Source organism: Nerophis lumbriciformis, linkage group LG39 (genome assembly GCF_033978685.3).
Source record: "Nerophis lumbriciformis linkage group LG39, RoL_Nlum_v2.1, whole genome shotgun sequence".
Classification (NCBI taxonomy): domain Eukaryota; kingdom Metazoa; phylum Chordata; class Actinopteri; order Syngnathiformes; family Syngnathidae; genus Nerophis; species Nerophis lumbriciformis.
The window spans coordinates 12,095,241-12,110,169 of NC_084586.2; the positions used below are offsets into that span (position 1 = coordinate 12,095,241).

At 39.3% G+C, this 14,929-nt stretch overlaps 1 protein-coding gene and 1 long non-coding RNA gene across 2 annotated transcripts in view; one reads left to right on the plus strand and one right to left on the minus strand.

Moving 5' to 3' along the window:
- Positions 1-14,929, plus strand: part of LOC133577853 (uncharacterized) — a 54,087-nt gene that overhangs the window by 3,354 nt on the left and 35,804 nt on the right. The gene's annotated exons all lie outside the window — the stretch shown is intronic.
- The window catches only part of LOC133577846 (thrombospondin-2-like), a 61,289-nt gene continuing 50,624 nt past the window's right edge, over positions 4,265-14,929 (minus strand). The window contains exons 18-21 of the mRNA XM_061931915.1: positions 10,996-11,136; positions 10,822-10,919; positions 4,683-4,822; positions 4,265-4,593 (exon numbers count right to left, since the gene is read on the minus strand). Coding sequence (XP_061787899.1) covers positions 4,586-4,593; positions 4,683-4,822; positions 10,822-10,919; positions 10,996-11,136 — 387 coding nt within the window. The 3' untranslated portion in view covers positions 4,265-4,585. The remainder of the gene's footprint in view (positions 4,594-4,682; positions 4,823-10,821; positions 10,920-10,995; positions 11,137-14,929) is intronic.

The following is a 14,929-nucleotide window of genomic DNA, read 5'->3' on the forward strand; positions in this document are numbered from 1 at the left end:
CACCTGTTTGTTCTTTTATTCCACTTTTTATGTTTATGATAGTGTTAGAATAATTATGTGTAAGTTATCACACAACTCTTATGCTTAAAGGCCGTTGCTATAGTTATTATCAATTGTGCTGAAGTTGTACTTTTCTATCTGTGCAAAGGGACAACTTGCAATCTTGAATTGCAGTCGTCTCTTATCGGTGTTTGTGTCCAGAACATCGAGTACCGTGACGCAGACAAAGCAGAGACAGGGCGATATCACGAGTGTCAGCCCATTTCCATTTCTGAATAATCCTATATTGGTGAAATTACCCCCCTCCCTTCAGTGATGTAACCAGGGACCTCCCAAATAAATAGAGGAGCACGTGGGACAGGACCTGAGAGATTGTAACTGAGTGTGCAGCCCCAAACGTCTCTTCTCATTGAGCCAAATCGAACTCTGTCTCTGCGTGATTCCTTTAATAGATGTCATCAGTGTTTGAACCTGACATATAGTATTTTTAAAATGGGGGCCGGTAAAGAAATAGCTGGCCCCCAAGCCGCAATTTGGACATCTTCAATACAAGATCTAATATAAAGTAACATGTTTTTCTAATAGTTAAGCTAAAAACAAGCAGCTCTCGTTGTGATGCAATCACAACATTGTTTTAAATTAATACTTTTAAATATTTTTATATAGTTTATAAATAATGTAGCATCTATCTAATTGCATTCTCCAATCCTTTCGACAGTCCTGCTCAAATTGAGTATTATTATCTTTGTAAATGTAGTTTTCATGTAATTTAACACAGCTGGGGGCCTCCATTAGTCCCCCAGCAATGATTTGATTCATAGAAGGCATTTTGTAGCGTTTCCATCTCCCCGAAAACTCTTGTTTACTCTCTCACTGCAGGAAGTAAACAAAACTGGCCTATTAAACACCAGAGAAGTTAGCTCAATTGTGGACCTCCCCTTAGGTTGTGCAGGTGTACCTAATAAAATGTCCATGTCTACATGTAGAAAATCTGGCAATATAAATAATAATTACCATGAATTGATTAACGTGGACCCCGACTCAAACAAGTGGAAAAACTTATTGGGGTGTTACCATTTAGTGGTCAATTGTACGGAATATGTACTGTACTGTGCAATCTACTAATAAAAGTTTCAATCAATCAATCAATTCATCACCTTTAGTGAAAATTTACAGCAAATGGCTGTGAAGCCTTAAAAAGCAGATCTAAAAATGAAGAGGACGGTGGTGTGGTTTTTTTTGTTTTGTTTTTAATGGTCTAGATAAGTGTTTTTCAACCACTGTGCCGCGATACAGTCTGGTGTGCCGTGGGAGATGATCTAGTTTCACCTATTTGGGGTAAAAAATATTTTTTGCAAACCAGTAATTATAGTCTGCAAATGATGTGTTGTTGAGTGTCTGTGCTCGGCAGAGTAACCATGTAATACTCTTCCATATCAGTAGGTGGCAGCAGGTAGCTAATTGCTTTGTCGTGATCACAATATAGGGTTGGAATTGGGGGTTAAATCACCAAAAATGATTCCCGGGCGCAGCCACCGCTGCTGCCCACTGCTCCCCTCACCTCCCAGGGGGTGATCAAGGGTGATGGGTCAAATGCAGAGAATAATTTCGCCACACCTAGTGTGTGTGTGACAATCATTGGTACTTTAACTTTTAACTTTAATATGCAGACGACAGCGGGAGGCAGCGTGCAGGTAAAAAGGTATCTAATGCTTAAACTGAAAAATAAGCAAAAGGTGAGTGCCCCTAAAAAAAGGCATTGAAGCTTAGGGAAGGCTATGCAGAACGAAACTAAAACTGAACTGGCGACAAAGTGAAGAAAAACAGAATGCTGGACGACAGCAAAGACTTACAGCGTGTGGCGCAGACGGCGTCCAAAAAGTACATCCGAACATGACATGACGATCAACAATGTCCCCACAAAGAAGGATAAAAACAACTGAAATATTCTTGTTTGCTAAAACAAAGCAGCTGTGGGGAATATCGCTTAAATGAAGACATGAAACTGCTACAGGAAAATACCAACAAAACAGGAAAAGCCACCAAAATAGGAGCGCAAGACAAGAACTAAAACGTGACACACAGGAAAACAGCAAAAAACTCCAAATAAGTAGGGTGTGATGTGACAGGTGGTGACAGTACACCTACTTTGAGACAAGAGCTATAGTGATGCATGCTTGGTTATGCTTTAAATTCATACCCGCCGACTTTTTATTGTCATATTTTAATGATTTCTGCTGGTTTTTTTCAATGAAAAAAATGTGCCTCGGCTCAAAAAAGGTTGAAAAACACTGGTCTAGATCACAGGTGTCAAACTCAAGGCCCAGGGGCCAGATCTGACCCGCCACATCATTTCGTGTGGCCCCCGAACGAGTGGAAATATGTGTAAATAAAGTACCTAATCTTTTCTTAATAAATGTATTGCAAAAATAAATGCACTGCGTACAATTACATATATTTACACTTTAATCATCTCTAATAATAAAACAAAATATGTCATCACAGGTTTCAAAACAATGTTATTGTTCAGATAAAGATAAATACTTAAATATCTGCTTGACTTATTTCAAAGCAAGTAAAACATTTTTTTTACAGTAAAATCCACTTTCAATATAGAGTAACAATACACTATAATAAAACACAACACCTGTAGATTTTATAGTATAAAAAAATGCATGAATTTTAACGTTAAAAAACAGTGGTACCGTTTTTCCATTCAATTTAATTAATTCCATGTACAAACCCCGTTTCCATGATTTGGGAAATTGTGTTAGATGTAAATATAAACGGAATACAATGATTTGCAAATCCTTTTCAACCCATATTCAGTTGAATGCACTACAAAGACAAGATATTTGATGTTCAAACTCATAAACTTTTTTTTTTTTTTACAAATAATAATTAACTTAGAATTTCATGGCTGCAACACATGCCAAAGTAGTTGGGAAAGGGCATGTTCACCACTGTGTTACATGGCCTTTCCTTTTAACAACACTCAGTAAACGTTTGGGAACTGAGGAGACACATTTTTTAAGCTTCTCGGGTGGAATTCTTTCCCCTTCTTGCTTGATGTACAGCTTAAGTTGTTCAACAGTCCGGGGGTCTCCGTTGTGGTATTTTAGGCTTCATAATGCGCCACACATTTTCAATGGGAGACAGGTCTGGACTACAGGCAGGCCAGTCTAGTACCCTCACTCTTTTACTATGAAACCACGTTGATGTAACACGTGGCTTGGCATTGTCTTGCTGAAATAAGCAGGGGCGTCCATGGTAACGTTGCTTGGATGGCAACATATGTTGCTCCAAAACCTGTATGTACCTTTCAGCATTAATGGTGCCTTCACAGATGTGTAAGTTACCCATGTCTTGGGCACTAATACACCCCCATACCATTACAGATGCTGGCTTTTACACTTTGTGCCTATAACAATCCGGATGGTTCTTTTCCTCTTTGGTCCGGAGGACACGACGTCCACAGTTTCCAAAAACAATTTGAAATGTGGACTCGTCAGACCACAGAACACTTTTCCACTTTGCATCAGTCCATCTTAGATGAGCTCAGGCCCAGCAAAGCCGACGGCGTTTCTGGGTGTTGTTGATAAACGGTTTTCGCCTTGCATAGGAGAGTTTTAACTTGCACTTACAGATGTAGCGACCAACTGTAGTTACAGACAGTGGGTTTCTGAAGTGTTCCTGAGCCCATGTGGTGATATCCTTTACACACTGATGTCGCTTGTTGATGCAGTACAGCCTGAGGGATCGAAGGTCACGAGCTTAGCTGCTTACGTGCAGTGATTTCTCCAGATTCTCTGAACCCTTTGATGATATTACGGACCGTAGATGGTGAAATCCCTAAATTCCTTGCAATAGCTGGTTGAGAAAGGTTTTTCTTAAACTGTTCAACAATTTGCTCACGCATTTGTTGACAAAGTGGTGACCCTCGCCCCATCCTTCTTTGTGAATGACTGAGCATTTCATGGAATCTACTTTTATACCCAATCATGGCACCCACCTGTTCTCAAGTTGCCTGTTCACCTGTGGGATGTTCCAAATAAGTGTTTGATGAGCATTCCTCAACTTTATCAGTATTTATTGCCACCTTTCCCAACTTCTTTGTCACGTGTTGCTGGCATCAAATTATAAAGTTAATGATTATTTGCAAAAAAAAATGTTTATGAGTTTGAACATCAAATATGTTGTCTTTGTACTGAATATGGGTTGAAAAGGATTTGCATATGATTGTATTCCGTTTATATTTACATCTAACACAATTTCCCAACTCATACGGAAACGGGTTTTGTATTTTTTTATTTTATATGCTGTAAAAAAAACCTGCAAATATTACGGTAAAATTGTGGCGACTGAGCTGCCAGTTTTCTACAGTACACTCTAAAGATTTGGTTTTGTACAGCGTACGTAGAAAAGACAATTATACACGTTTTATATTCATACTGTATATTATTCTCTCTCTTAAAAGCAGCCCTCTGAGGGCAACCATAACTGCGACGTGGCCCTCAATGAAAACCAGTTTGACACACCTGGTCTAGATGGTCTCAGACGGCACTCGAGCGCCCCCGCAACCTTTTTAGTTATCTGAGGACAGGAAAAAAAGACACAAATATTTCATCTTTTAGAAGAAAAAATGGCAAACGGAGCAGGCGGAAAAGGGCCGTCGTCTTTACCTCTGCACTCGTATCTGAGGTCAGAGAATAGGACGTGTTCCTGAGAGAAGACGAAAAGTCCCAGTCGGCCCCCGGCCAAGGTGTGGTCGTACACGGCGCCCGAATCCGACAGGATCTCTCTCCCCTCGTAGACCACCACCCTGTTGTCCGAGCACAGCCAACGTCTTTCAATGTAAACATCACACACCTAAAGTAAACAACTCTTAAGACATACTTGCCAACCTTGAGACCTCCAATTTCGGGAGGTGGGGGGTGGGGGGGGCGTGGTTAAGAGGGGAGGAGTATATTTACAGCTAGAATTCACCAAGTCAAGTATTTCATATATATATATATATATATATATGTCTTAATAAGGTTATCCAAAAAATAGTGCTCGATACCGTAGTAGAGCGCAATATATGTATGTGTGGGGAAAAAATCACAAGACTATTTCATCTCTACAGGCCTGTTTCATGAGGGGGGGTACCCTCAATCATCAGGAGATGATTGAGGGTACCCCCCCTCATGAAACAGGCCTGTAGAGATGAAATAGTCTTGTGATTTTTTCCCCACACATACATATATCTATATATATATATATATATATATATATATATGAAATACTTGACTTGGTATATATATATCTTATATATATATATATATATAAGAAATACTTGACTTTCAGTGAATTCTAGCTATAAATATATATTTCTTTTATTATATATATATATATATATATATATATATATATATATATATATATATAAAAATGATAAATGGGTTATACTTGTATAGCGCTTTTCTACCTTCAAGGTACTCAAAGCGCTTTGACAGTATTTCCACATTCACCCATACACACACACATTCACACACTAAGAAATACTTGACTTTCAGTGAATTCTAGCTATAAATATATATTTTTTATTTTATATATATATATATATATATATATATATATATATATATATAAAATAAATACTTGAATTTCAGTGTTCATTTATTTATATATATATATATATAAATAAAAGAAATACTTGAATTTCAGTGTTCATTTATTTACACATATACACACACATAACACTCATCTACTCATTGTTGAGTTAAGGGTTGAATTGTCCATCCTTGTTCTATTCTCTGTCACTATTTTTTGAACCATGCTGAACACCCTCTCTGATGATGCATTGCTGTGTGGCACGCACAAAAGTGCTTTCATCAAATGCACTAGATGGCAGTATTGTCCTGTTTAAGAGTGTCACAACATTGCTGTTTACGGCAGACAAACTGCTTTACAGTAGACAAAAACGTGACTGCTGTTGTTGTGTGTTGTTGCCACGCTGCGAGGACGTTAATGAAACTGCCTAACAATAAACCCACATAAGAAACCAAGAACTCGCCCTCTATCATTCTACAGTTATAACATGATTGGGCAGGTACGCTGTTTATATTGTGGGTTAGCGGACTCAGGTCCTCATGGACCTGAGTCCGCCTGAATTTCGGGAGAAAATTTGTCCCGGGAGGTTTTCGGGAGAGGCGCTGAATTTCGGGAGTCTCCCGGAAAATCCGGGAGGGTTGGCAAGTATGTCTTAAGATATTAGTTTATTTCTCCCTGCAGTACTACTTACTGTCTCTAGGGGCGCCATGTCTGTCTGTATATTTTTACATGCAGTACTATTTAGTGCTAATACTCCATCAGTGTTGGCGCAAGGAATTTTCTAAATGGGGTCCCAGGGACCCCATCAAGTCATAAAAATGGGGTCAGACAGTAAATTTTTGGGGTCCCACTTTTTTGTAAGCGTTTTGAAAACAAATGCATATCTCACATTCTATATTGTGTTTTGGAAAAAGGTTGTCATAAACGTTACTTAATTCATTAAAAAAAAAAATACAAAAGAAAACACTTTTATGCATATGTAAATGTATTCAGTTATAAATAGAGATGTCCGATAATATCGGACTGCCGATATTATCGGCCGATAAATGTAATATCGGAAATTATCGGTATCGATTTCAAAAAGTAAAATGTATGACTTTTTAAAACGCCGCTGTGTACACGGACGTAGGGAGAAGTACAGAGCGCCAATAAACCTTAAAGGCACTGCCTTTACGTGCCGGCCCAGTCACATAATATTTACGGCTTTTCACACACACAAGTGAATGTAAAACATACTTGGTCAACAGCCATACAGGTTACACTGAGGGTGGCCGTATAAACAACTTTAAGACTGTCACAAATATGCGCCACACTGTGAACCCACACCATAAATTCATAACGTCTTGTGGGCCAAATTGAAGATGCTGGCGGGTCGCACATGGCCCGCGGGCAGTAGTTTGAACACCCCTGCTACAGGGTCATCATGGTATCTGCCTATGAATATTTTTTTACCAGCAGTACTACTTAGTGCCGTTAGGAGCCATTTTATGTTTTGCATGTTGTTTGCCTACAGTACCTAAAATGAACTTTAAAGGGAAACTACAGTAGGAAGGTGCTAAAAATCTGGACGCCATCCATCGTCGTCGTCATGATTGCCAGCTCTCCCCCGAAAAAAAGAGGAGAGCAAGCTTGAACTAATTACACATCTTGTCAAGGATCGCTCCTGATGTTGACACTCAAGGATGTTTGCCGAATTACCGCTAATCACTATCACAGGGGTGTCAAACCTACGGCCAGGTTTTATCAGGCCCGCGTGATGAGTTTGCCAAGTATTTAAAAGGAGCTGCATTTTTTGGGAATGAAACAAACTGCTGTTCTAAATGTGTCCACCGGATGTCACAATAGCAATTATGTTAAGACTAGCAAGAGGTCCCTCGACCCACATGGAACTTAAAACCTGCCTTCTGCTTCCAACTAGGGTTGTGTGGTATACCGGTATTAGTACAGTACCGCGATATTAATGAATCATATTCGGTACTATACGCGCCTCCATCGTAGTCGTCATGTCGAGGTTTCATTGTACTGATTTATCATGTGTAGAAAGTGTTTGAGTGTGTGACAAAAGGATCTAAAATGCCTACAATATTAGGGTAATATAAATCAGGAATAAGTAGTAAAGTACCGCGATACTAATGAATCATATTCGGTACTATACCCCCTCTAAAAAGTAAAAGCTTTTTTATGGGCATGACGGCGCGTCATCGCTGGTTTTACAAGCAGAGGAGCATGTTCGGCAGCGCACAATCACAGAGTACTTACAAGCAGACACAGTGTGTAGACAGAAAAGGGAGAACGGACGCATTTTGGCTTAAAAACTAACGATAAAGGTGAAGTTATAACACTGAAACACCCACAGGAAGAGGTACTTTAAGACATGGCTAACTGGCTAGCGGCTAAAGTCCAGCACTAATCCTCGTCTCCATGGCAACAAATAAAGTAAGTTTCTTACAAGTAGCATTATCACTGCAGGACGAGGAATAGCTAAACATGCTTCACTACACACCGTAGCTCACTGGCGTCACAATGTAAACAAACACCATGGGTGGATCTACACCTGACATCCACTGTAATGATACCAAGTACAGCAGCGTATCTAGTCCATACTACTATGATTACGTCTATTTTTTAGCATCACAACATCTTCTTTTGTTTTTTTTTAATTTATATTATGTTTATATAGTCAGGAAATACGTCCCTGGACACATGAGGACTTTGAATATGACCAATGTATGATCCTGTAACTACTTGGTATCGGATTGTTACCCAGATTTGTGGTATCATCCAAAACTAATGTAAAGTATCAAACAGAAGAATAAGTGATTATTACATTTCAATAGAAGTGTAGATAGAACATGTTAAAAGAGAAAGTAAGCAGATATTAACAGTAAATGAACAAGTAGATTAATAATTCATTTCCTACCGCTTGTCCTTAATCATTTTGATAAAATAATAGAATGGAAAATGACACAATATGTTACTGCATATGTCAGCAGCTAACTTAGGAGCCTTTGTTTGTTTACTTACTAATAAAAGACAAGTTGTCTTGTATGTTCACTATTTTATTTAAGGACAAACTTGCAATAAGAAACATATGTTTTATGTACCCTAAGATTTTGTTAAAATAAAGCCAATAATGCAATTTTTTGTGGTTCCCCTTTATTTAGAAAAGTATCGAAATAATTTTGGTACCGGGAGCAAAATATTGGTATCGGGACAACACTACTTCGAACACATCGTTATTTAGCACAGGATTGATACGTGGACATGACAAAGGAGGTATTTGATACCTAGAAGGGTTTACATTAGGGCTGCAACAACTAATCGATTATAAAAATAGTTGGCGATTAATTTAGTCATCAATTCGTTGGATCTATGCTATGCGCATGCACAGAGGCAATTTTTTTATTTTTTTTTGGTAATTTAAAAAAAAAGTTATTTTTATTTTTTTAATAAACCTTTATTTATAAACTGCAACATGTACAAACAGCTGAGAAACAATAATCAAAATAAGTATGTTGCCAGTATGCTGTTTTTTCCCCCAATAAAATACTGGAAAGGATATAAATGTAGTTTGTCTCTTGTATCCGATTATTAATCGATTAATCCAAGTAATAATCGACAGCTTAATCGATTATCAAATTAATGGTTAGTTGCAGCCCTAGTTTACATGTTGTGTTTTGTAACTGCACCAAATTCCTCAGAATTTTCAACAAACTTGAAGTGTTTTGTCCAGAGGATTATTTGTGATTTGTACGTTTTCAGAATGCGCTTGTTCTATTTTTGGCCAAAGTAAAACAAAGAAAAACAACTTGGAGTTGTCTTTATTTTTAAGTTATCATGCCTGGCAGAATAATTGTATCTAAGTTATCACAAAACTTTGTGTTTCAATGAGTTCCCGGCGAGCAGACAAAAGCTGTCTTTGATCTTACCAAGCAGAAGGCTTGTAAAACTCCACTGTGTAGGATGGGAAGCGACATAAAGGTGTCGGTTTCTTTGATCTATTGTAATCCACAGGAATATTTTGTCTTGACCCGAGACCAGGTCGCTGTCAGAGTCCAGCTGCAGACGCAACGGAACACCTGTGATCAACGTTCCTTCTAAGGCACAGGTGTCAAACTCAAGGCCCGGGGGCCACTTGATTTTAATTTGATTTTAATTTACTCCATGTAATCGCAAATTATGTTAACTTAAATATCGTCTAATTATGCAAAAAATATATTATCAATGTCAGAAAAATGTTATGTAAATTATCAAAAAACTTTCCGTTCTCTATGTTCCCAGTGAACAGACGAAAGCTGTCTTTGTTGCACCAAGCCAAAGGCTTGGAAAATTCCACTGTGTACGATGGGAAGCGACATAAAGGTGTCGGTTTCTTTGATCTATTGTAATCCACAAGAAAATTTTGTCTTGACCCGAGATAATAACAATAATAATAATGCATTAGATTTTATATCGCGCTTTTCTATTATTAGATACTCAAAGCGCTCACAGAGAAGTGGGAACCCATCATTCATTCACACCTGGTGGTGGTAAGCTACATTTGTAGCCACAGCTGCCCTGGGGTAGACTGACGGAAGCGAGGCTGCCAGTTTGCGCCTACGGCCCCTCCGACCACCACCAGTATCCATCTTGTGCAATTATACTGCCAAGGTAGATCAACTGTGTCACTTGGTTCAGCTGTACACCACCAAGGCGGATCTCAAAGTCTTCAACCGGTTGCTTTGATATCTTCAACAGCTTTCTTTTCTTACCATGTACCTTGGTGTCGTACTCTTCTGCCGTTTCATGCAGCCTGGTCATCATGAGTTGTAAAGCGTTGACAGATCTACAAAGCGGAGAGGAAGCAGGACCTGACCCCCCTCCATGTACCTTTTCTGTGAACTGTTTTGTAACCAAAGGCAACGGCTGTTTACGACCCCCCTTCCTTTAGAAACAGCTGTTGCCATGTACAGGGAAAGCCCAAATAAGAGGAGGCGTACAATCTTTCGTCAGAGCGTGGTGGGACACTGTACAAAGTACAGCCCAGACATTTCTCCTCAATGAGCTAAATTGGATTCTGTCTCTGTTTAATTCCTTGCTTCATGTCTGTTTAATAGATGTCATCAGTGTTTGAACCTGACAATGCCATTACGGCCCACCTGGGAATAGATTTTCCTTCATGCGGCCTCTGAGCTAAAGTGAGTTTGACACCCCTGCTTCCAAAATGACTTGTGGTGACCACGCTCACACCTGATGAACCCCGTCTTGGGTCTGTGGATGAGGTGCATGCGGTAGGCGGTGAAGTCCTTCCAGCCCGTTTTGTTGGGGTCGTGCCACAATGTTCGCACCTGAGTCGAGGGGGAAAAGGAAGTTTAGGGCGAGTCTGTTCCGGAAACAAATGTGTACCCAGGAGTGGACTCATGCCTGGTTGCGGGTGTTGCCGGTGTGCCACAGAGCATTGCGCAGATATTCCCCCGGCCCTGTGGTGGAGTTGACTAGTTTAATGGAGACCCCCGCTGTCCCGAAAGCTTTGGATGGTCTCTTTTCCCAGTAGGCCTGCGACACCTGTGCTCAGGATTTTCAAAGGAGAGAAGTCCAAGTGAATCAGGGTGATTTTGGAGATGGCACAGGAGAAAAGCTGTAATATAAAGACATGGCTTTAAATGGTCTTTTTCAATGGGAACTGCACTTTTTCCTATCAGTCACATGATCAAAAGTCCCCCTAAAAAGTGCATTTCTTGTTTAAGGCCTACCATAGCTCAACATTTAAAAATGAGCATATCATGACAACTGCTGTCCAGTTGTCATATCTTGTTTTATTATCACATTTCTAAGTCTCATTTGCAAATATGACATTAGGTTGCAACTACAGTTGCAAATCCAAGACGTTAGATGGCAGTAGTGTATAGTTGATGGTGTTTTTCTGTTTTTGTTTTGCCCTAAAAAGTGTAAATACTGTAAGTATTGTACCTATTACGCACCAGCTATTTGATTGTAACGTGCATCTTAGTTAGGGTTTTCATTAACAAACTCAGAGGTGTTGATCTCCATGTGAAATCGTTAATGATCACCTGTAGCATGTTAGTAGCAAAGCCAATGTATATTAGCATCAAGCTCGCGCATTTTTGGAAAAGTGAAGCTTTACCGGGTTTGGTACCCATCCCTAGTTTTTAATACTGACTCTATTGTCAACGTATATTATACCTAGAATTTGTAATTCCGTCATGTGATTTCCCTAAGTTGAATCAGTTGAGAAATGTGGGATATAGAGAGGTTTGTATATTGCCCATTCATTTTCAGTGGGGGAAAATTCCTGGTAATTACGGGTAATCAGGGAATTTTCGGAACGAATATCCAGGGTGAGTGGAGTATGTGGATGTTGGAACGGTTCAAATCGGATGAGAAATGTGAAATATGCTGTCGATTGTATACTTCCTATTAATTGTCAATGGGGTAGAAAATTACCGGAAATCGGGGAATTATGGGAAAGGGAAAATATGTTTTGCGTTCGATATATTGGAAGAGAAATGTGGGTGGATGGTTGAAAGGTCGGAATTGGGTTGAAAAAATTTGAAATATTTTGAAAATTTAGGGCATTGTTGAACTATGAATACGTCCATTCAGTTGAATGGGAATTTCATGGAAATGTGGGAAATTAGGGAAAACTGGGAATTTTTTAAAATATTGATACTAGCACAATTGTCCGAGATGATATGAATGGGTTGGTGTTTTTGAATCGCTTGAAAAATGTTGACGTAGTAACAGTTTGAATTGAGAATGGGTATTCCTGGAATTTCGGGGAAAAACGGGCAAAATGGTGATTTTGTTGTCCCAACTGAGAGGAATGTTTTGAAGGTGGAATGGTCAAAAAACAGTTGAAAAATGTGGACTGTGAAAACTTTCCAGAAAGAGGTGAAAATAGGGCTTTGGAGAACTGGTGTCGATTGTATACTTCCTATTAATTGTCAATGGTGTAGAAAATTACCGGAAATCAGGGAATTATGGGAAAGGGAAAACATGTTTTGCGTTCGATTAATTGGAAGAGAAGTGTGGGTGGATGGTTGAAAGGTCAGAATTGGGTTGAAAAAATTTGAAATATTTTGAGAATTTAGGGCATTGTTGAACTATGAATATGTCCATTCAGTTGAATGGAAATGTGGGAAATTAGGGAAAACTGGGAATTGTTTTAAATATTGATCCTAGCACAATTGTCCAAGATGATATGAATGGGTTGGTGTTTTTGAATCGCTTGAAAAATGTTGACGTAGTAACAGTTTGAATTGAGAATGGGTATTCCTGGAATTTCGGGTAAAAACGGGCAAAATGGTGATTTTGTTGACCCAACTGAGAGGAATGTTTTGAAGGTGGAATGGTCAAAAACGGTTGAAAAATGTGGACTGTGAAAACTTTTCAGCAAGAGGTGAAAATAGGGCTTGGAGAACTGGGAATTCCTGGAATTGTTTTTGGAACTTGGAAAATAGTAGTTTGATTGTCCAAGGTGAGTGGAGTGTGTGGATGGTGAAACAATTCCAATGTGCCAGTTCGAAAAATTGTCAATTTATTTCAATGGGAAAAATGTCCCGGAAGACCGAGAATTCTGGAATATTTCTGAACAATATTTTGGTGAGCACACGATTCCCGGTCAAGCCGAACGTTTTGATACTCGAACGGTTCCGATTGAGTGAAAAGTTCGGGCTGTGGATGGTGCCAAACTTTTGTGCATTCGGAAGAATACTGATGAATTGATGAATTGTTGGTGTAGAACGGTGATCAGCAACCCGCGGCTCTAGAGCGCCCAAAAATGTATGAAAATGGGAAAAGGTGAGGGGAAAAAATATATATTTTGTTTTAATATGGTTTTTGTTGGAGAACAAACATGACTGAACCCTTCCTAATTGTTAGAAATCACACTGTTTGTATCCAACATGCCTCACTGATGAGAGGATTTGGCGAGCGCCGTTTTGTCCTACTAATTTTGGCGGTCCTTGAACTCACCATAGCTGTGTGGACTGTGACGCATCAGTTTGTTTACATGTACGACTTTCTCCGACGCTGCCGCAGAAAGATGTGTTTTATGCCACCCTGTCTTTGTCTCTTTTTGTCCACCAAACTTTTTATACTGCGCGTGAATGCACTACGGTGAGCTTTGTTGATGTTATTGACTTGTAGGAGTTATAATCAGGCATATTTGGTCAGCGCATGACTGCAAGCTAACCGATGCTAACATGCTATTTAGGCTAGCTGTATGTGTGTGAATGTGAGTGTGAATGTTGTCTGTCTATCTGTGTTGGCCCTGCGATGAGGTGGCGACTTGTCCAGGGTGTACCCCGCCTTCCGCCCGATTGTAGCTGAGATAGGCTCCAGCGACCCCAAAGGGAATAAGCGGTAGAAAATGGATGGATGTACATATTGCATCATTATGCCTCATTTAATTTCCTTTACTTATGTGTATTTAGTTTATTTTTCCATGTCTCCTGACACATTCTCTGTATGTAATATTGGCTGCATTTCTGAGTTGTTTGTGTGCCATGTTGTTCCAGACCACAGCAAACGTTACCCAGCTTGCAAAGATTGTAATAAATCCACAAGAAGAAGATGGCCTGCCGTTTCCTTTAACTTGGACACACACCTTTATACCTTTGGCCATTCTAAGACAGTCATTTCCAGGAGTTAACTCACCCTGTGAGAAGTTTTACTAATGTTTTCCAATGATGTAAAAATGTGTAGAATAAATATTAGATTTCAAAATTTCTGTCATCGAAGATTTACGTCAGCCTGCGACACATGGTCATTTTGATAGTAGGCTATTATAGCTAATATAGACACTTACATCATGTGTTTCCTTCATTATAAGTCTTATATAAGTCTTTAGATTTTTTGCAGCTCCAGACCAATACTTTTTTGTATTTGTGGTCCAATATGGCTCTTTCAACGTTTTGGGTTGCCGACCCCTGGTGTAGAATAACATATTCGTGTGAATGTTTGGGCATTCACACAAATATGTAGAGCCGTGTTTTTCAACCACTGGAGATGATCTAATTTCACCTACTTGGGTTAAAAATATTTTTTGCAAACCAGTAATTATAGTCTGCAAATGATGTGTTGTTTTTGAGTGTCGGTGCTGTCTAGAGCTCAGCAGAGTAACCGTGTAATACTCTTCTATATCAGTAGGTGGCACCCAGTAGCTAATTGCTTTGTAGATGTCCGAAACAGCGGGAGGCAGTGTGCAGGTAAAAAGGTGTCTAATGCTTAAACCAAAAATAAACAAAAGGTGAGTGCCCCTAAGAAAAGGCATTGAAGCTTAGGGAAGTCTACGCAGAACGAAACTAAAACTAAACTGGCTACAAAGTAAACAAAA